The sequence below is a fragment of the Ochotona curzoniae genome, unplaced genomic scaffold (genome assembly GCF_017591425.1).
Source record: "Ochotona curzoniae isolate NIBS_2020 unplaced genomic scaffold, NIBS_Ocur_1.0 patch347, whole genome shotgun sequence".
Classification (NCBI taxonomy): Eukaryota; Metazoa; Chordata; class Mammalia; order Lagomorpha; family Ochotonidae; genus Ochotona; species Ochotona curzoniae.
The window spans coordinates 24068-46250 of NW_024466914.1; the positions used below are offsets into that span (position 1 = coordinate 24068).

The 22183-nt window shown below is 43.3% G+C and overlaps 1 protein-coding gene across 2 annotated transcripts in view; it reads left to right on the forward strand.

Moving 5' to 3' along the window:
- Nucleotides 1-22183, forward strand: part of LOC121167213 (E3 ubiquitin-protein ligase listerin) — a 69383-nt gene that overhangs the window by 14132 nt on the left and 33068 nt on the right. Inside the window, exons 8-18 of one of the 2 annotated variants that reach the window (XM_040996607.1) lie at nt 1987-2177; nt 4553-4688; nt 6502-7311; nt 8908-8949; nt 10751-10937; nt 12077-12316; nt 13574-13727; nt 14442-14586; nt 14978-15164; nt 17213-17372; nt 18797-18901. In XM_040996607.1, the coding sequence (XP_040852541.1) occupies nt 1987-2177; nt 4553-4688; nt 6502-7311; nt 8908-8949; nt 10751-10937; nt 12077-12316; nt 13574-13727; nt 14442-14586; nt 14978-15164; nt 17213-17372; nt 18797-18901 (2357 nt within the window). The remainder of the gene's footprint in view (nt 1-1986; nt 2178-4552; nt 4689-6501; nt 7312-8907; nt 8950-10750; nt 10938-12076; nt 12317-13573; nt 13728-14441; nt 14587-14977; nt 15165-17212; nt 17373-18796; nt 18902-22183) is intronic. The other variant, XM_040996608.1, reaches the window with a different exon arrangement.

Genomic DNA, 22183 nt, shown 5'->3' on the forward strand with positions numbered 1-22183 from the left:
GGTGCAGTGGTTCAACCAGTTAATCCACTGGCAGCACCAGCATCCCATATGAGCACCAGTTCATGTCCCGGATGCTCCACTTCCCTTCTAGCTTCTTGCTTGTGGCCTGGGCAGTGTGGAAGATCCTGCAGAAGCTGCTGGTTGCTGGCTTTATGTTGGCTTCGTTGTGGTCATGGTGGCCATTTGAGGATCAAACCAGCAGATGGAAGATCTCTGGTCTTTCCTTCTCTCTGTAAATCTGTCTAAAAAAAATCTTAAAACTAAGACACTTGAAACAAAATGCTAATTAAAGCTTGTTGTAAAGCTTAAACTGAATATAAGATGTAGTTTGTATGTTGCATTGCATTTGCCAGTGTTAACAGTCACGTGAAGTGTATGTGACCTCATGGGGTCTCCCCTACAGATTCCTCTAGTACCCCATTGCCGGAGGGGATGAGCCTGCTGCCCGCCACCCAGCCTCCCGGCCCGCGAGAGACAGACGGACAGGGCTTCTGTCTAAGCAGTTCCGATTTATTGGGGAAATTCAGTTTCTGTAGGGTAAGGGATAAGCCTCAGGCCAGGAATTTCAGGAGTTCCAGGAGGGGAGAAACTAGGAGCCAATTACTAGGAGCAGGATTGCGGAAGCCACCTCCCATAGGCCAGGGGTGGGTGAGCGAAATGGCCCTGGACAATCAGTCTTTCTTTGAAACGACTTGACCCCTGCCCTGGTTCAGGCCCAGGGCTCTGTCCTTGGCCGCCATCTTGCCTGCTGTAACCCAGTGACCTTGACCGTTAGTCACCATGTTATTGACTTAGTGACCTCTTTATCCCTGAGCCCCACATGACCTGAGGGAAAGGTAAAATATAGCTGTCCCTGTTAGAAAGCGGCTTTTTTGTCTCTCATTTTAAGGCTCATTTATTTATTGAAAAGATAGAGAGATCTTCCTTGTACTGGTTCACTCCCTGATGGCTGCAATGGTCTGGGTTGGGCCTGAAACTGCACAGGAGTCTGCCATGTGGGTGGCTAGGCCCCAAGTACCTGGGCCATCTTTCACGCTGTCCTAGGTGTGTTAGCAGGGAACTGGATCAGGCGTGGAGAGGCGGGACTGACTGCATCTCATATGGGATGCAGTGTCTAGGTCAGGACGTCACTGGTTGTGCCACAGTGCTGGTCCCAGTCCAGTATTAATGAGCAGCATTATCCTGTGGGCATGTATAATGTATCGTTATCATTTATAATATTCATAATGTCAGAATTTTAGTTTTTTTTTTTTAAAGATTTATTTATTCTCATTGGAAAGGCAGATATACAGAGAGGAGAGACAGATGAAGATCTTCTGTCTGATGGTTCACTCCCAAAGTAACCGAGGTGCTGATCTGAAACCAGGAGGCAGGGTCTTCTTTGGGGTCTCCCACATGGGTGCAGGGTCCCAAAGCTTTGGGCCATCCTACACAGCTTTCTCAAACCACAGCAGGGAACTGGATAGGAAGTGGGGTGGCCAGAGTATGAATTTTAGTTTTTAGTAGAGGTGAGAGATTTTCCTTCTAGATAAAATACTTTTTGCTTTTATTTTTGACTCTGTGAATTGTCTCTTTTTTTTTTTTTTCTTAAAATTTATTTATTTTATGGGAAAGGCAGATGTACAGAGAGGAGGAGAGACAGAGAGGAAGATCTTCTGTCCGATGATTCACTCTCCAAGTGAGCTGCAACGACTAGTGCTGTGCTGATCCGGAGCCAGAAGCCAGGAGCTTCCTTCCGGGTCTCCCACACGGGTGCAGGGTCCTAAGACTTTGGGCCGTCCTTGACTGCTTTCCCAGGGCACAAGCAGGGAGCTGAATGGGAAGTGGAGCTGCCGGATTAGAACCGGTGTCCACATGGGATCCTGGCGCGTTCAAGGCGAGGACCTTAACCATCACGCTATTGTGCCGGGCCCTGTGAATTGTCTCTTAATTGAGAAAATCTGCTTAAGGTCTTTAATTGCTGATAACAGTCTTTTCTTTGCTTAGGACTGTTGGCTTCATGTAAATGCCAAAAAAAGTGTGTTTCCCAAGCTGTCCACTCTGATTCGCGAGGGTGGCCGGGGCCTCGCCACTGTCATCCATCCCTACCTTCTGCCATTCCTCAGCAAACTTCCTCAGTCCATCACAGATCCAAAGCTGGATTTCTTCAAAAATTTCCTCACATCTCTTGTTGCAGGGTAAGGATTTAACATTCTTTATTTTTAAAGCAAGATGTTTGTTGTTTTCATATGTAAGTTTTTACAAATTACTTTGCTATTCATTACACACTGAAAAGTTTTCAGAGAATTATGATTATAATCCTGTTTTGGATACTTTCAGAACTTAAATACTACCAAGAAAGGTAAGTATTATAAGGTAGCTGCTAGGCGAAAATAGTCCAGTTTTAAAATTTGGAAATAACAATGCGTAAGTGCAAAAATGCAATCCAGTGAAGTTTTAAAACATTCCATAAAGCAAAATAATGCTGTTCAAATTCATGCTTGGAAAAACTCAGTGCATTTATTGCATTTGAAAGACAGTTTTAGCAATGATTAAAATTCTAAACATTTTAAAGTTAACTTAAATGACAGGCAGCCCTGCCATTTACTGGTTCACTTCCCAGGTATATCTGTTAGCTGGAGCAGGACTGAGGTGAAACAGGAGCCAGGGTTTCGGCCCTCGTCTTCCCTGTGCGTGGCCTGGACTCAGCTGCCCGCAGCCGTTAGTGCAGTCTCGCAGCCTGCGAGCGGGGAGCTGGAGTCCAAAGCCACCAGCACTGTGTAAGGACTGGGTGCATCTTGGCAGGCAACTTAGCTTAGGTCAGATGCCTGCCTCTGCCCTGCACTCCACCCCAAACCATTCCCCATTTGATTAAATCTTCTCCGTCAAAGGCAAAATGTCATAAAACACATAGTCTTAGCTTTTTCTGATAAATTTTGAAAATACGATTTTTCTCCTCCTTAATATTTTCTCATTGGTCTGTTAATATATTTTGGTTGTTCTTAGCCTATGAGGCTTTTAGTTAATTTTTAAAAGATGTATTTGTTTGAAAGGTAGAATGAATAGAGAGAGGGAAACACAGAGAAGGATCCTCCATCTGCTGATTCATTCCTGAAAATGCTGCAATGGGCAGGGATTGTTCCTGGATCCAGTAGCTTTTTCTGGGTTCCCATGTAGGTGGCAGGGCCCAAGTACTCCGACGCTCTGCTGGTTTCCCAGGTAACGTTCACAAAGAGCTGGGTTGGAAGTACAACTGCTGGTTTTTGAACCTGCGCTCATATGGGATGTTGGTATCACAGGTGGCTGTGTAACCGTATTGCACCACAGTGTCAGTTGCAATTATTTTCATTTAAAAAATTTCGTGTTTGGGGCCCAACGAAATAGCGTAGTGATTAAAGTCCTCACTTGAACACACTGGGATCCCATATGGGCGCCAGTTCTAATCCCGGCAGCCTCCCTTCCCATCCAGCTCCCTGCTTGTGGCCTGAGAAAGCAGTCGAGGACGGCCCAAAGCCTTGGGACCCTGTACCCACATGGGAGACCCAGAAGAAACTCCTGGCTCCTAGCTTCAGATTGGCTCAGCTCCAGCTGTTGCTGCCACTTGGAGAGTGAACCATCGGACAGAAGATCTTCTTCTGTGTCTCTCTTCCTCTCTATATATCTCACTTGCCAATAAAAAATAAATAAATCTTAAAAAAAAATGTCCTGTTTGGGGATCACACCTGTTTGTTTGTTGTGTTTAGCATGTCTCTGCTTTATTTTTTGTTTATTTTGTTGTTGTGTTGAAATTTTGGAATGATTTTGTATAGCCTGGGATTTCCTCCCACCCCTGACAGATTTTCTCCATGTTGCTACAATCGTACAGTCTCTCATAAGGACTCAAAATTCCATCAGTCTCTTATTTAAGGGGATCACATCTTTGTAATATCTTTATTTTTCTTTTGTTTTAGTTTTAAATTTTTTTTGAGATTTATTTATTTTCAATGGAGAGAGAATTACAGAGAGAGAGAGAGAGAGAGGTCTTCCATCTGCTGTTTCACTCCCCAAATAGCCACAATGGCGGTGGCCGGGCTGATAGGGAGCCAGGAGCTTCCTGCCCTCCCAGCTGATTAGCAGAGAGCTGGATTGGAAGCGAAGTAGCTGGTACATGAATTGGTGCCCATAGGTTGCCTGTACTTGTGGGCGGGGGATTAGCATGATATGCTACAATGCTGGCCCCTATTTTGTTAAGATTTATGTATTTGAAAGGCAGAGTGACAGAAAAATCTTCCATCCATTAGTTTCCTCTCCAAATTTACCTCTCTGACTGTGGCTGGACCAGGCTGAAGCCACCAGTGTGATGCTCCCTCTGGGTCTCCCTCGTGGATACCCCTGCTGCCCTCCCAGGCAGTTTGTGGAGAGCTGGGTTGGAAGTGAAGCAGCTGGGACTGAATCAGCTCTCTGGTGTTGGATGCCCGCGTCACAGGCAGCGGCTTCAGCTGCTGCAACGCTGCCAGGCCTCCAGTGCCTTTGTCTTGTTCATTTGGGGTTTCTTCTTCTCGAGAGTAATCTACAGTTGTTTATTCTTTTCTAGGCTGTCAACAGAGAGAATCAAATCAAGTGGTTCCGAGTGCTCAGCGGTGATAGCCGCCTTTTTTGAATGTTTGCGTTTTATAATGCAGCAAAACTTAGGTGAGGAAGCGATCGAACAGATGCTCGTAAATGATCAGGTATTTAAAACTTAAAAATCACCTGCGCCTCTGTACACTGATGGTAAACAGACTTATTGCGACTATTCTCAGTTGTTAGCCCGCCTTGTAAAGATATCATTTGTGTAATTCACGAATCGCACAGTGGGCATTTCACTAAGAATTCCATATTGTCATAGCCACTGTAATCCCAATGCCTGAGGACCAGTTAGTCTTTGGATGTAAAACGACTACATACAAAAAAGAATTTGAGGGATGCACCTTGCATTGTTCAAATGCCATCATTATATCACTACTTGTAAAATATTCGAATGTATTTTTGTTGTTGTTGTTAGAATTTTGGCTTGGTTTTTAGAAATAAGACATAGGAATATGTCTTACGGTTTCTACCGGCATACTTTTAATAACAGATTAAAAGCCCATGAGTTGATATTTCAGATAGTTCTCTTATTTTTGTAATTTAAGCAAGAGTTATGAATTTTTCAAAAAAGATTTATTTTTGTTGGAAAGGCAGATATACAGAGAGGAGGAGAGACAGAAAGGAAGGTCTTACACACACTGATTCACTCCCCAAGTGGCCACAATGGCCAGAGCTGAGCCGATACGAAGTCAGGAGCCAGGAGCCACTTCCAGGTATCGCACGTGGATGCGGGGTTCCAAGGCCTTGGGCCATCTCGACTGCTTTCCCACGCCACAGGAAACAAGCTGGCTGGGAAGCGAGGCCACCGGGACATGAGCCAGCGCCCATATAGGATCCCGGTGTGTGCAAGGCGAGGACTTTAGCCACTAGGCTTGCCACGCCAGACTCGAGTTACGAAATTTTGTGGGCTCTGGGTATTCTTCATATTGGCTTATGGTCTCATGTCTTATATTTGTCAACAGTTAAATAGGAATTGCAAAACATTGAGTAAATACAAGATGCAAGACTTGTGATTTTTTAAAAAGATTTGTTTACTTGAAAGACAGAATGGTGGAGGTCTGTGCCTGAAGCACCAGCATCCCATATGGGCACCAGTTTGAATCCCATCTGTTTCGCTTCTGATCCAGATTTCTGTTAATGTGCCTGGGAAAGCAGTGGAAGATGGCCAAGCCATTGGGCCGCTGCACCCACATGAGAGACCTGGAAGAAGCTACTGCCTTTGGACTCTCAGTGTTCTGGCTGTTGCGGGCATTCGGGGAGTGAACCAGTGGATGTAAAATCTTTGTCTCTTCTCTGTCTGCAATTGCCTTTCAAATGAAAATATTTTTTTGTTGTTTAAAAAAGAAGAAGAAGAAGGAAAAAAAACAGGTGATCGAGAGAGAGAAGTGGCTGGGAGCAGAGAGAGGATGAGATCCAGAGAGGCAGAGAAGCGGAGAGGAGAGGGCTTCCATTGGGGAGTTTCTTTCTCCAAACACAATGGCCGGCTCTGGGCAAGAAAGAAACCAGGAGCTGAGAATTCCATCCGTGTCTCCCACAGAGGAGGCAGACCCTCGAGCCCTGGGGTCCTCCAGGGCTGGCTTCCCAGGCATGGAAGCAGGGAAACTAGGATGGGGAGTCTCTGGGACTTGAACTGGCATTACCTGTGGGATGCCAGTGGTCCCAGGCCATAGTTTAACACGTATGATGCTCACCGTTGGACTATGTATTATTGACCAAGACTGTAGAAAAGAAGTAATTCTTATGGAATGTGGTGACATTGTTAAGTTCTTTGTATGATCTGCAAGTTAATGTTTCTTGGAGTTCTGCAGCAGGATTAGTATTTTTCTGTTAATAAATATGAAAGCTTATGTAGTCTCTTTTCCAGAATGATTCGTTTCTCTCCATGACCTTTTCCACGTTTACATTCTTTTTCAGTTGATTCCTTTTGTTGATATGGTTCTCAAAGACCCAGTATTGCAAAATGGGCAACTGTTTCATTGTTTGGCAGAAACCTTAAGTTCCTGGGAAGCTAAAGCAGACATGGATAAAGATAATCAGACAGCTCACGGCTTGGAAAATGTCCTGCTGAATTTCTGGGAACGATTATCAGAGATCTGCGTCGAGAAAATCGATGAGCCAGAAGCTGATGTTAAATCCGTTTTGGGCGTCTGTAACTTACTACAGGTGCTGCAGAAGCCAAAGAGCTCAATCAAGTCCAGTAAGAGGAAAAATGGTAAAGTTAGATTTGCTGATGAGATACCTGAACCTGAAAGTAACAAAGAGAATGAGCAGTGCATGTCATCGGAAGGAGAGAACAGTGAGGCCACTGAGTTAGTGCCTGGGTCTGCTCGTGACTCCTCAGACGTCTTATCTCCTCTAAGGAAAAAACCTTTGGACGATTTAGTGTGTAAGCTCGCCGAGATGAGTATTAACTATGTCAATGAGAAGAAGTCAGAGCAACATTTGCGGTTTCTGTCTACCCTGCTTGGCTCCTTCTCATCAAGCCAGGTGTTTCAAGTGCTTCTTGGTGATGAAAACCGGAGTATTGTCAAAGCCAAATCTGTTGCAATAACCGAGCTCGCACAGAAAAATCCCGCCGTGAAGTTCTTATATGGAAAAGTAATAGGTTGGCTGAGTGAAGAACAAAGAAAGGATTCTGGGTTCCTGGTGGACATTTTGTACAGTGCCTTGCGTTGCTGTGATAATGATATGGAAAGAAAAGATGTCTTGGACGATATCTCTGAGGTATGAGTGTTCTGTATCCTTTCTCTCCCTGGAAAGGCAGAGAGCAAGCAAGCAGAGATCCGGGAGACAGGCTGAGCTCGCTCATTTGCTGACTTACTCCCCGTAAGCACAACACGGTACCTAACACCTGGCCATGCTGAAGCCAGGAGCCGAGAGCTCGAGCCCAGAAACCCCTTTGGGTAACAGGATCTAAGAACTTGAACCATCACTGTTGCTTTGTAGGGTATGCTTTTTAGTAAGAGACCAGAATCAGGAGTGAAGCATGTACTTGAACTTCCCAATATGGCAAGGGGCAGTCTCGGTTGGTATCTCAGCTGCTCTTCCAAATGCCTATACTCCTTACTGTTGTGTTAATTTCGTTTCTTTTTCTTGTAACATTTATTCATTTATTTGAAAGTCAGAAGAGTGAGAGGGGGCAGGGAGAGCTTTTGGATGAGCTGGTTCACTCCTAAATGGCCATAGCCAGAGCAAAGCCAGTTGCGTGTAGCTCCATCCTGGTCCCTGATGTGGTGGCAGGGCTCGCAGCACTTGGGCCATCCTCCACTGCTTTCCTGGGCACGTGAGTAGAGACCTGGAGTGGAAGCTGAATGTTCGTGTGCGATGTTGGGGTCTCAGCTAGTGGCTTAACCACCTTTTTTTGTTTCTTTCTTTTTATTTTTTAGAATATGTTACATAGGCTTATACTTTTTTTTAAAGATTGATTTTTTAAAAAAGATTTACTTATTCTTATTGGAAAGTCAGATATATACAGAGAGGAGGAGAGACAGAGAGGAAGATCTTCCGTCCGATGGTTCACTCCGCAAGTGACCACTGTGGCCAAAGCTGCACCGATCCTAAGCCAGGAACCAGGAACGTCCTCTACATCTCCCAATTGGGTGCAGAGTCCCAAGACTTTGGGCCGTCCTTGACTGCTTTCCCAGGCCACAAGCAGGGAACTGGATGGGAAGCAGGGCTGCTGGGATTAGAACCGGCCCATATGTGATCCAGGTGTGTTCAAGGACGTTAGCCCCTAGGGCACAGCGCTAAGCCAGATTGATTTGTTTTTTTTTTTAATTGGAAAATCAGATATGCAGAGAAGATCTTCTGTTCGCCAGTTCACTCCTCATTGGTCCCAACGGCCAGAGCTGAGTTGATCTGAAGCCAGGAGCCAGGAGCTTCTGGGTCTCCTGTGTTCGGTTGTAGAGGCCCAAGGCATTGAGCCATCCGCAACTGCTTTCCCAGGATACAAGCAGGGAGGTGGATGGAAAGTGGGGCGACAGGGATTAGAACCAGTGCTCATATGGGAACCTGGTGCGTGCAAGGCAAGGAGTTTAGCCACTAGGCTACCGCGCCGTGTCCATGGCTTAATCTCCTATGCCACAGTACTGGCTCCTCCCTTTGTCATCAGTTTTAATAATGGCTGCCCATGAATTATTTTGGATTTCTTTTTTACTGAAGATCAGTTTTAAGATAAGTAATATATTCTTGATTGTAATTTGGGAAGTATCTGATAGTGCTTCATAAATGTTTAACAATACTAGCATGATTAAAAAAAGGGGGGAGAGTTTTTTAGTGTTTGTTCTAGTAGAGTGTTTCTAAATCTTTTTCTTCTTTCAGGAGCACCTACACTGGAATTCTCTTCTTCAGGTTATTGAAAAGGTATCTCAGGAATTTTTTTCTCTGTAATTTTATTCATGAATATAGAGAAACTAAAACCATTGTCATAGTTTCAAGTGGTAAGATGTTTACACTAGAAAACCTCTATGCTATTGTAACGTTTCCTAATTTAAGAAAACATTTGGTCTTTGCCTTACATTCTGTTACTTTTCCGGTTAAGTATATCAGAGAATGTACAAGTTTTGGAAAGTTCAGTGTGTCATCCCTATTTATTTTTATTGCAAAGTCATAGTTACAGAGAGAAGGAGAGATAGGAAGATCTTGCTTTCACTGGTTCACTCCCCAAGTGGCTGCAATGGCCAGAGCTGAGCCGATCCGAAGCCAGGAGTCAGGAGCCTCGAGCCTCTTCCTGGTCTCCCACGTGGATGCAGGGTCCCAAAGCCTTGAGCCGTCTTCAACTGCTTTCCAAGGTCACAAGCAGGGAGCTGGATGGGAAGTGGAGCAGCTGGGACATGAACCAGCATGCATATGGGATCCCAGTGTATTCAAGGCAAGGACTTTAGCTGCTAGGCTACTGTGTTGGGCTGGAATTAATGATTTTGTAGGAGCAGGCTGAGGGATCCATTGCCAACTTAGGAATGTGGTTTACAGACTTGTATTTGTCATGGTAAAGTATCTCTTTCTTGGGTATTAAAATTCCTAGCTAGTGTTTGCCTTCTGTCCTGTGGCTCGCTGCTGTCAGCTACCCCATTTTTTGGCAGCTGTAAAGATTGTTTCATCAGATACATTAGTACCTTGAAATTCCTGGCTTGCTAACTTGACAGAGAATTTTAAATATCTATGCCAGGATTCAATAGGTGTGGTTGAATTTATTAATAAACTACATTAGAAAACCAGTATTATAACCCTCCTAAATGTTAGTGTGTTGTTGTTGTTGTTGTTGTTTTAAATTGAACCTGGTGAAGAAATTTCCTCAGGATTATAAGGCTCATTTATTGGTAGCTCTAGTTACCTACAGTTTTCTTTAAAATTAGAAGAATAAGCAGTTTTTTAGACATTACCCAATCTGCACTTGGATTTTTTTTTTCCAGATTGCTTTGAAATGAGCCAAGTTGCACACTCCTTCCTTCTCAGCCCTTGCAGAGAAGCTCTGGCACCTGGATCAGCATTCTTTTCGGGGTGGATTTACAAGTTCTCTCCCCCTCCCCATTTCATCAAAATAAAGAAGTTACTGTCAGATACCTGGCTTTAGGAACCATTTTTCAGAGAATTTAGGGGTTGACTCCCATTTTCAAATTGAATTTTTACAAAATTAATTAAGAAAAATGTAATATCCTTAGAGTGGTTAAATCTGTCATTTAAGTTCACACACTCATCATTCAGTGAACATGCCTGAAGTGCTGACAGCAGGTGTCAAAGAAGTTTAAGAGTTCTCTGCCCTCCAGGACGTTAAAGTTTCATTGGAAAGACAAGATGCAGACAGGTGAACCTTTACATGTTAATACAGTACAGTAAGTGCTTTAGAAACTCCGAGAAAAGCAGTGATCATTGCAGGTTCCAGTGGATGGGGAGACTTTATAAACATGGCATTTGTACCATTTTGAAGAACGGAAGGGAGTTTGGCAGGAAATGGATGGAATATTTATGGTTGGGAAGGTAGCAGGAACACATTGTGGAAGAGCAGAAAAGCCAGGTTTAATGGGAGACCAGGAAGATAGCGGTTTCCTGGAACCAAGGAGGAGGAAAGGGCGGGGGAATGCTGGGAGATGGAATTGGAGCCATGAAGGCTGGCAAGAAGGTTTTGATCTTGAATCTGACCTTTGTTTCAATCTTATGGTTTTAGGCATGTTCTGGTTCAGATAAGCATGCTTCAGTAACACCTTGGCTAAAAGGTGATACACTTGGAGAGAAACTGGTAACTTTGGCAGACGAACTTTGTAATAAAAAGAACTTACAATCTACTTCAGAATCCTACTTCTCCGAAAAATGGACTCTGCTAAAGTTGGTGTTGTCTCAGCATGTTAAAAATGGTAGGGAAAAATACTGCTTTTGTGTGCTTTTGCTGACATATTACTGATTAAGAATAAACAGGACTTAGTTGGATGTCTTAATTTTGTAAGCATGCCCAATCATTGTCAATCTTTGTAGTATGGCTTAAAAGATAAACCATTTTTTTTTTTTTTAGTTTCATACGCTAAGATTTTTTAGTGTAACAAAGCTACTCCCAGTGATTTTGCAAACTAATGCTATTCTGTATGCAATTTATTTATTTGTTTATTTTTTATTTATTTTTATTACAAAGTCAGATATACAGAGAGGAGGAGAGACAGAGAGGAAGATCTTCCGTCCGATGATTCATTTCCCAAGTGAGCGCAATGGCCAGTACTGCGCCGATCCAAAGCTGGGAACCAGGAACTTCATCTGGGTCTCCCACGGGTGCAGGGTCCCAAGGGTTTGGGCCGTCCTCGCCTGCTTTCCCAGGCCACAGGCAGGGAGCTGGATGGGAAGGGGAGCTGCGGGGATTAGAACCGGCGCCCATATGGGGTCCCGACGCATTCAAGACGAGGACTTTAGCCGCTAGGCCACATTGCTGGGCCCTATGTATGTAATTTAAAATAGCTTTTTTTATCTGTTGGTGTTTATGTGTGACAGGACAGATTGATTTGTTGAGATAATATTCTTCAGTGTAATGCATAAACAGTTCTTATTCTTTTTTTTTTTTAAGATTTATTTATTTTTATTGGAAAGTCAGATATATACAGAGAGGAGGAGAGACAGAGAGGAAGATCTTCTGTCCAATGATTCACTCCCCAGGCAGCTGCAACGGCTGGAGCTGAGCCAATCCAAAGCCAGGAACCAGGAGCTCTTCCGTGTCTCCCACACAGGTGCAGAGTCCCAAGGCTTTTGGCCATCCTCTACTGCTTTCTCAGGCCACAAGCAGGGAGCTGGATGGGAAGCGGAACGGTCTGGATTAGAACCAGCACCCATATGGGATCCTGTGCATTCAAGGCGAGGGGCGAGGACTTTAACCACCACACTATTGCGCCGGGCCCAGCACTTCTTATTCTTAAACACACAGAAAGACCCACCTGTTACTAACTCCAAGTAAGATTTTAAAAATATATGTTAATATTTTTTTCATTTTTGTCTGAACTTTTTTTTCCTCTAGATTACTTGATTGGAGAAGTATATGTTGAAAGAATCATTGTTAAACTTCATGAAAGTTTATGTAAAACAAAGACATTGTCAGAAGCTGATAACAGTGATTCGTCAGTGTCTGTTGTCTGTGACGTGGTCCACAACTACTTCGGCTCTCCCAAAGGGTGCTCGTTAGTGCCCTCGGCTGAAGAGTTACTATTAACGCTCTTTCAGTTGTGTGCTCAGAGCAAAGAAAAAACACACTTGCCAGGTAATAGCAAATGTTTTGTTGGGAATCTCCGCCTCTGACCTTCGTAGTGAGAGTAAGTTTCCAGGCTTTATTAATTGAATCATAATATGTTTCAAAATTTAAAGCATTTTGAGTAAATGACTGCGATGTTAACACACTTTCAGCTTTAGCAAGCACGTTAAAGCTGTATGTGAACTTCATGTCAAAAGAGTTTTGGAAGTAACCCTGGCAGATGAGTTAGAATCTTGGCTCGCCCCCCACATCCCTGTTCATCAGCCTTGGCAAGCTGCTTAATTTTTTAAAAATATTTATTTTTATTATTTTTTTATTAGAAAGGCGGATATACAGAGAGGAGAGACAGAGAGGAAGATCTTCTGTCTGATGATTCACTCCCCAAGTGAGCGCAACGGCCGATGCTATGCATCCGAAGCCAGGAGCCTCTTTTGGGTCTCCCGCGCGGGTGCAGGGTCCCAAAGCCTTGGGCCGTCAGACGTTTATTTGAAAACCAGACTTAGAAAGGAGAGGGAGGAAAAAGAGAAATCTTCAGTGCACTGATTGACTCCCCGAATGGGAATGGATAGGCTGGCGTTAGGCCTGTCCATAACCAGGAGCTGGGAGCTTTTGCCGGGGCTCCCGCGGGAGTGCGGGGACACAGTCCCAGGCCCATGTGCGGGGACACAGTCCCAGGCCTGTTAATAGGGAGCTCGATCAGATTTGGAGAAGCCAGGACTTGAACCAGTGCCTACATGGGCTTTATGCCGGCTCTGAGTTGCTTAATTTCTTGGTGGTTCCACTTTCTCGTTTAACGAATAATAATGTTATATCTCAATTATAGTAGAAAACAAATCAGTGTTGGCTCTTATCACAATGAAACATTATCATTGTGAGGACTATTTTCTTTAATGTATTACTTCAGACTTCAGAAGCACTTGTGAAAAAAATACTCAGAAATATAAAACACTTTGGATAGACAGCCTTTCTTTACCTTTTTCTTTAATGTTTACACTTATGTGAAAGAAGTGTGATGCTTAATTCTTATTATCTCCAAAAGAACAGTTCTTGTAAAGGCATTTGCAGTAGAAAAGCTACTAAAGTTTTACACTTTTAGTTTTACATAGCACAAGGTAGTGTACATATCTGAGTGTTCACAACACTTTTAGTAATTGAATTTTAATTTTATGTTTTCTTATCCTGAGTCCAATTTATGAGTTCTTTCAGATATTTTTTAACAAAGCTGATTTGTGAGATGATAAATTCCTACTGACATCTCGATTTTAGATTTTCTTAGGTGTAAACTGAAAGATACTTGGCTCTCTGGTGTAAATGTGTTGGTCCGTCATGCCAGTGGCACATTTAAGCAAAGCACCTTCCTACGTTCATCTGCTCTGTGGCTCAAGAGTCAAGTTCAGTCTTCCTCTTTGGATATCACAAGGTAAGCTTTTTTGGGCTTAGTTATAAAGTGTCTTTTTGATCACGGTCCTTAAATCGGCTCCATTGTGATGTGTATACCTAAGAAAAATGATTTGTTCTGTAAGAAAACCATAGGACTCTTTAAGAGAGAAACAAGATTTACAAGTCCATTTTGTTGTACTGCTCATTCATTTAAACTGATCGCTTGAAGAATCATTTGTTATGATGCATCAGCAGGACTCCTAACTTGTAGCAGTTTCTGATGATGGTACTGTCCTGTGTAGGGAGCTGGTCTGGAGTGGTGGCCGTGACTTCTCATCTCCACACACTGTTGATTGGTTCTTGGGAAGGTATTCTGTATTTCAAGCTGCTGGAAATACATTGCGAATACATTTTACACATCAGATATGAATTAATGTAACACAAGTGAAAACAGAGAATGTATATTGAGGCTGTTGGGAAGGGGTCAAAGAATCAAGCTCTTTTCAGGGATAAGAGAGCTGTAGCTCGGGCAGATCTGCCTTGAATTGGAATCAGGTTCCCTTCAACCTGAGCTGGAGGCTGCATTTGATTTCCGTTCGTGAAAGCATTCCTGAAGGCCCTGTTTTGACTGTGTGTATCCAAGGCCTTAGGAGCATCTGTTCTCTGCTGTTTTTGTCACAAGTATTGTCATCTGTGATCAAGTATTTCACGAGTGCCAGGGTTCTCAACAGCTAAGTTCTTTCATTATTTTCAGTCTTCAAGTCCTTTTGTCTGCTGTTGAAGATTTGCTAATTGCATTTCTAGAGAGTGAAGATCCCTGTCTTCTGGCAGATTATATTGGAAGTATAATGCCAACCAGCAGTGAATGGGAAAAGATGAGACAGTCTCTTCCTACTCAGGTATGTTGGAAGTTGGAGAGTATAATTTCTGATTTTATGCAAGCTTGGAAATTTTAATTTGCTGGGGAAGAAAAAGAAATTCCAAGAAACGAGCACCTTGCTTTGTGTCTCTGCCTGCCTTGCACCCCTCATGTACTGAGTGAAGGCTGTTTACCAGCTACTGTTTGGATCTGACAGTAGGGAGTAAGGCTTAATGAGTCCTTAGGAAGTTTTATTTAATCATTTCTTTTCCTTAGGGAGTTTTAAAGAGATATAGACTTTGATGATTTCCTTTAGTAGTAAACAAGCTTCTACATATTATAATAACTCATCTTTATTCTCTGAATTATGTAGGTCTGTAAATAATATAGAATAATGATCTTGTATGTAATTTGATGTATTCATTTTACAGTGGTTACACAGACCTCTTTTAGAGGGAAGATTGAGTTTGAATTACGAGTGTTCCAAAACTGAGTTTAACGAACAAGATGCCAAGAGCCTTCCCAGCCATTTGTGTATGTCAGCCTTATTGGGCAAGATGATGTTAGTGTCACTGAAAAAGAAAATAAACCTGGAAAATAGTGAGCTTGAGAAAATAAGTAAGTATCCATGGATATAACTGAAATAATTTTCATTGTGCCACAGTTTAAATCTAAGATCTTCAGTTTCCTATTGATTGTTTTGGTGATAGGAAATGTGAGGTTGGGAAACACTGAAGTTTGTTCTGCTATTAGCTAGGGGTGTAATTTGCTCTGAAATAGGATCCTCGGGTTGGCAAAATATCAAAGTATAAGCAAGTCCTGTGACACGTAACCTAAAGGAAATGGGAAATGAGGCTTTGGCGTTTCACCAAGGATTCTGAATTCTGCTTGATTTTTGAATCTGTACCTTGCTATTCAGCACAATATAATACTTTCCCGACAAGTATAGGTACAAATATTATATCTCCAGAGGAGACAGTTTGTATCAGGGTGTGGCATAGAGTTGTAGGCAGGGGTAGGACCTTGTAGGAGATGGTGTGAAAGGTAGAGCCTTTGGTGAAACCTGTGTGTCTTATTGCTGTGACACAGTAGGGAACAACAGATGGCAGGGCAGAAAGCTGAAATTCTGAATTGCCTCTTGAGATCATTTAGCTGCTTACGTAGTTAGTGCTAAGAAAATAAGCCTACAGTTTATATTGCTCAGAGGGATTCTATCACCACATAAAGCTGAAATTTAAGAGTTTTTGTAATAATTTGTTCTGATTGTAAGTAGTTATTAGAAACTGATAGTTATTTATTCTTCTTACTAGCCTTATCTGTTAGATATTAATTGCTGTTTTAGTTAGCTTTGCTTGATTGGAGCTACCTAGCTTAAAAGGATAGAATTGTATTTTGAATCTAGTCCTATGGCTTCTGACTTTAGCATACACTTTTAAGGAATGTTCAGGACCCGGTGCGATAGACTAGTGGCTAAAGTCCTTGCCTTGCACTTGCTGGGATCCCCTATGGGTGCTGGTTTGTGTCCCGCCTGCTCCACTTCCCATCCAGCTCCCTGCTTGTGGTGGGAAAATAGTGTAGGAAGGCCTAAAGCCTTGGGACCCTGCACCTGCATGTGAGACCCTGAAGATGCTCCTAGCTCCTGGCGTTGGATCAGCTCAGCTCCAGCCATTGGGGCCAGTTGGGGAGAGAACCCACAAATGCAAGTTCATTCCCTCTGTTTGTCCTTCTGTCTGCAAATCTGACTTTCTGATAAAAATAAATGTTAAAAAGCAAAGAATGTTCAGATCATTAATGCATTAGAAGCCTGTGATGAGTCGATCAGAATGGACGTTAGGTCATTTGATGCTCACAGTAGCCCTGTGAGGCAGGTTGCAGTATCCTCAGTAATAATCACGTATGTGTGCAGTACAGTGCTACATCATGCCGTCTCCCCCATCCTGCCACTTGGGCGCACAGTGCTGACCCAGGTGTGGCCTGTGTGTGTTTCCCCTGAGGCAACTTGCTGTCACTTGTGCCAAGATAGTAAGAAGATTGTTTCAGTGTCTAATAAATTAGTTACCCAAGCTCATTCCCCCCCCCCCCTTTTTTTTAAATCTTTACTCATTAGAACCACCAAGTAAGACTTGGGGAGAGAAGAGTGGCATTTTGTGCCACAGGCAGATGTTCTGTTTTCATTATACTAGGAAATTCTTAGTTTTTTTTTTTCAGATTTATTTACTTAAAAGCTAGTTGCAGACTGAGAAGGAAGGAGAGAGAGCGAGAGAGCGCTTTTATCTGCTGGCTCACACTGCTGTTGCCTATGACATCCAGAGCTGGGCCAGGCCAAAGCTGTGAGCTTCATCTGGGTGTCCTGTGTGGGCGCGGAGGCCCACGTGCTTGCCCTGTCTGCCGCTTTCCAGGGCAAACCGGGCTTCCAGGAAGCCCAGGTGAGCGTGGAGCTGCCGGGCCTTGAGCTGGCACACAGGGGACGTTGATGTTGCAGACAGCAGCCCAACCTAATGTGCCACAGTGCCTGCGCCCTATGTGAATGGCCTGAAGGTCATTTGACAAAAAGTCATAGCTACTTCGATGTGAGTACAGCAGTAACACTAGGAAATGGGACGCGGACGTGAAAGTAATTCAGTTGTGAAGTGCACCTGGTGATGTGATGCCTTCCTCAATGTTAGCCGCAGAGCTGCTCTACTCACTGCAGTGGTGTGAAGAACTAGACAACCCGCCTGCTTTCCTAACTGGATTTTGTGAGATGCTTGAAAAAATGAGTATTACATTTGATAACCTACGTGCATTTGGCGATACCTCTGGCCTTTTGCAACTGTTATTTAACAGGTAAGAATCCCTTTAAGTTTCCATTTTTTAACTGATTATTGTTCTTTTGTGTAGCTTTGTCCTCCACAAGCTGGTGATGAACGGCTCGGGGATGTTAAATCATTGGTGTAATTTTCCAGGGGATCTGTTTGGACCTTGCTTCTCTTTTAATCTATAAATTTATGTATTTTTAAAGACTTATTTTATTTTTATTGAAAAGTCACATATACAGAGTGGAAGGGAGTCAGAGAGGAAGATCTTCCATCTATTGATTCACTCCCCAAGTGGCCATAAAAGCCAGAACTGCGTCCGGAGCCTCCTCTGGGTCTCCCATGTGGTGCAGGGTCCCAAGGCTTTGGGCCATCCTTGACTGCCTTCCCAAGCCACAAGCAGGGAATTGCATGAGAAGTAGTGTAGCCGGGATTAGAACCAATGCCCATATGGGATCCAGGTGCATGCAAGGCAAGGATTTTAGCCGCTGGGCTACTTTACTGGGCTCCGTAAGTATTTTAAATGGCAAATGACAATGAAAGATACAAGTGGAAAAGCCAGGACAAGAACCTGCACCCATATGGGACACCAGCGCACACGCAGAGGATTTGCTCTCTGTGCCACACTGGCCCTAGCAGGCAGTGGCTTTGCTTGTTTTGCCACAACATTAGTCCCCAAATTTACTCTGAAGCAAAAGAGAGGTTACATTTCCATACTCTGATTGACAGTCCATAAAAACCAGAGGGTAGATCAGACTAAAGCCAGAATCCTGGAACTCGGCCTGAGTTTTCCATGTGGGTGTAGGGACGCCAGAACTTGGACCATGCGCAGTTGCTCCCTGTGGTGGACATTGGCAGAAAGGCAGCATTGATGGGGCTGAGACTTGAATCCAGGCACATGACTGGTCCGTGTCTTAGAAATATGAGATCCTTTCCCTAAGAGGAGGAAGTTAGATGTGCAAGAGCCTTTGTGGAAATTACAGTGATGAGATGCTTAACTTGTCCAAGTCGTTTTCATCTTCCAGAGCGATTCCTTGCCTGTCTGCCTAGCATGCTTTGCGGTGTCAGGGTGCCCACTTCTTCTCGGGTCCTAGTCTGATTGTGGAACAGCTTGCCTTGGAGGAGGGAAGTTCCGGCCGGCTGTTCGTGTGGCAGATGCCCAGGTGTCCTCAGGGAGATGTCCTTTTCCCACCTGCACCCTCTGGTTCTTTAAGTCTGTTCTTTAGGTTTGTCTCCTAGTGAAACTTGACAGACTTGGGGATTTGCTTGAAGTGAGTACTCAGTTCAGTTGTGGATAATTACTGAAAGTCTGAACTGCCTTTTCTTTGGGTAATTATGGTAGTTGTGTGGTAAAAGTTTTGGGTAAGTTGATGCCTTCAGAAAGCTATTTATTTAATTTTACAACGATTTTTAAAAATATGTGTTCAAAATGAAGTGTAACTTTCTCTTTTTTAGGTCCAAGGAAAATGGAACACTCTGGGCTCTTATTATTGCCAAGTTGATCCTTTCCCGAAGCATTTCATCTGATGAAGTAAAGCCACATTATAAGAGAAAAGAAAGGTATCCTTATCTCACGTGTTGTACTTTGTAATTTATTATTTTTGATCGTCTAACAAATGGATAATCTCTAGTGAATCAAAAAAATAAAGTTTACAAAATGAGCAAATGAAAGGAAGTGAAAAGTAAAGACTTTTTTTTTCCTTCAAATTTTTTTTATTGGAAACGGAGATAAACAGAGAAGAGGAGAAACAGAAAGATCTCTCCTTTTACTCACTCAAGTGGCTGCTATGGCCCAGGCTGTGCCAGTCTGAAGCCAGGAGCCAGGAGCCTCCTCCAGATCTCCCATGCAAGCATAGGGTCCCAAGGCTTTGGGCCATCCTTAACTGCTTTCCCAGGCCACAATCAGGGAGCTGGATGGAAGCAGGGCTGCTGGGATTAGAACCGGCGCCCATGTGGGATCCCAGGGCATGCAAGGTGAAGACTTTAGCCACCAGGCTTCCATGCTGGGCCCAGAAAGTAAAAACTTTAAAACATCTTAAATTATCTTAGATTAGAGGCTCATCTTATTTTTTTCAAACTGACATGTCTAAATTTTCACATGTGCATTATGAAATGATATATACTTGTTTTAAACAGATAGTATTGTGTAAACTTAGCCTTTTCTTCAGAAGTCTCCTTAGTAAAAATCTTTTTCTTCTCTACAGCATTCTTCTGCCACTTTTGCTCTAGGGAACTGGTAGAGAAAGTCACTCTTAAATGAGAATAAGCCTGTTGAAAGATGTTTTGCAACTATAATAAATGTGTACTTTAGACAAAGCAAAACAAGAATGTACATTTAAAATTCGTACTTAGGGTCTGGTACAGTAGCCTAGTAGATAAGTTCTCACCTTGCACACCCTGTGATCCCATATGGGTGCTGGTTCTAATCTTGGCTGTGCCACTTCCCTTCCAGTTCCCTGCCTGTGGCTTGGGAAAGCAGTGGAGTATGGCCTAAAGCCTTGGGACCCTGTACCCGCATGGGAGACCCAGAAGTGGCTCCTGGTTCCTAGGTCCTGGCTTTGGATTGGCTGAGCTCCATTCATTGCGGCCAGTCGAGGAGTGAATCGGCAGATGGAAACTCTTGCTCTCTGTCTTTCCTTCTCTTTGTAACCCTGACTTTCCAATAAAATAAATAAATCTTTCAAAATAACTTTAATAATTAGCTGAGATTTACCCAGAAATGTTTCGGATGTAGTGATCCACCAAGAGAAATTCAGAAGTTAAATGCATGTATGTATCTATTTTGTCTATTATACAATATCATGACAAACAAAATGGTATTTCCTGTAAGCTGTTGAGCCGGCTGACACAGGTTGACAGACATATGAGGTATGTGAACACGTCAGCCCAAATAATGCAGTAGTTTCAGCATAGGATCCCTTGTGTATAAACCCGTGTCACACCTTCTTGTTATTTGTGTGAATGAGAGAATTCACAGTGAGAGGGAGGTAGTCCGTGCAGTGTTACTCCTTGAATCGCAGCCACAGCTGGGGCTGGGTCGGACTGAGGCCAGGGTTTTCCAGGTCTTCTTCGTGGGTGGCAGGATCCCGAGGCCTTGGCCATGCTCGGCTGCTTTCCTGGGCCAGTAGCTGGGAGCTGGATTGGAAGTGGAGCAGCCAGGAGTCAAACCAGTGCCCATACGGGATGCCTCAACACCCGCCCCAGGCAAGATATTAAGGAACGGACAATGTCATAAAATCCATAAAGTAAATAGATATTTGACTGTGTGAAAAGGAAAACTTTTATCTGTCTGGATCAAAAGTCAAAAAACTAAATAATACTCACTTTTAAAAAGGAAAAAAATTCTGACACATGCAATAGTGTTAATGAATCTTGAAAAATCTTACACCAAATGAAGTGAGTCAGTCACAAGGAGACACCTACTGATTAGCCTGTTGATGAAAGTGACCCAGACTGGTTGCAGGAAACTACTGGGGCGTCGGGGCTAGGTTGAGCCCAAGTGCTGGTGGGCCCTAGGCATCCCAGCGGGCGGTTTGACCATTAGGCCACACCGCATTACTTCATCAACTTTATGAAGCCCCTTTTCTGAAGTTTGAGTTACATGTATATTACCTTAATGGAAAACAAAAATCTTTTTTTTTTAGATGAAAATGAATTTTAACAAGATGTGTGTACTCATTTGAAAGGCAGAGGCCAAGAGCGAGCTTCCATCTGTTGGTTCACTCCACAAATGGCTGCCGTAGCAACGTCTTGGTCCTGCCAAAGCCAGGAGCCAGGAGCCAGGAACTCCCTTCTAGTCTTCCCCATGGGTTGCAAGAGACAGTGCTTTGGCTGTTACCTGTTTTTCAGACTCATCAGCAGTCGTGGATTGGAATAAGAGTAGCTGGAATTCAGACCAGCTCCCATATAAGGGACACTAGATTGCAGGCAGTGGTCTAACTCTGTGCCACAGTGCTGAACCCTAAATGATAATTTCTTTATCGTGGAAATATTATAAATAAAGGTTAGAGGGGCAGGTGGTAAAATGGCAGAACCTTTTTTTTTAAAAGATTTATTTATTTTTTATTGGAAAGGAGTATATACAGAGAGGAGAGACAGAGAGGAAGATCTTCTGTCTGATGGTTCACTCCCCAAGTGGCCACAACAGCTGGAGCTGAGCCAGTCCGAAGCCAGGAGCCTCCTCCAGGTCTCCCACTCGGGTGCAGGGTCCCAAAGTCTTGGGCCATCCTTGACTGCTTTCCCAGGCCACAGGCAGGGAGCTGGATGGGAAGCGGGGCTGCCGGGATTAGAACTGGCACCCACATGGGATCCCGGCACGTTCAAGGCAAGGACCTTAGCCGTTTGCTATCGTGCCGGGCCCAACAGAAAATATTTACAAACTAATAAGCAAATGGTGTCTATAACTTATAAATAGCTCTTATGAACTATTAAAAAATCGTTGAAATTGAAAAATGTGTTAAGGTCTTAAACACCAAATTTGTAGATGAAATTGCCAAAGCTAATTCAGTAAATGTGAAATGGAAAAGTATTTGCTTTATTGGTAAGGGCTGCTAATAAAGTTAAAACTAGCATGTTTTTCTACTGTATTACCAGGAATGAAATAGATTTTAAGTGTGCAGTGAGTCACATTTTTACATATTTTTGGTGGAAGTATAAACTAATTATGCTTTTTCATAAAGCAGTTTTTGAAGCTATCAAAATATTAGGACTTCAGATCCTTTGATGTTACCAGCTTCACTTCTGAGGATCCAGAGTCTTTTTGTACATACATGGAAAAGAGGACGTTCAATGCAGCTTTATGTGCAAGAACGAAATTTAAGGTAGAGTGGTGTCCTAAGTGGC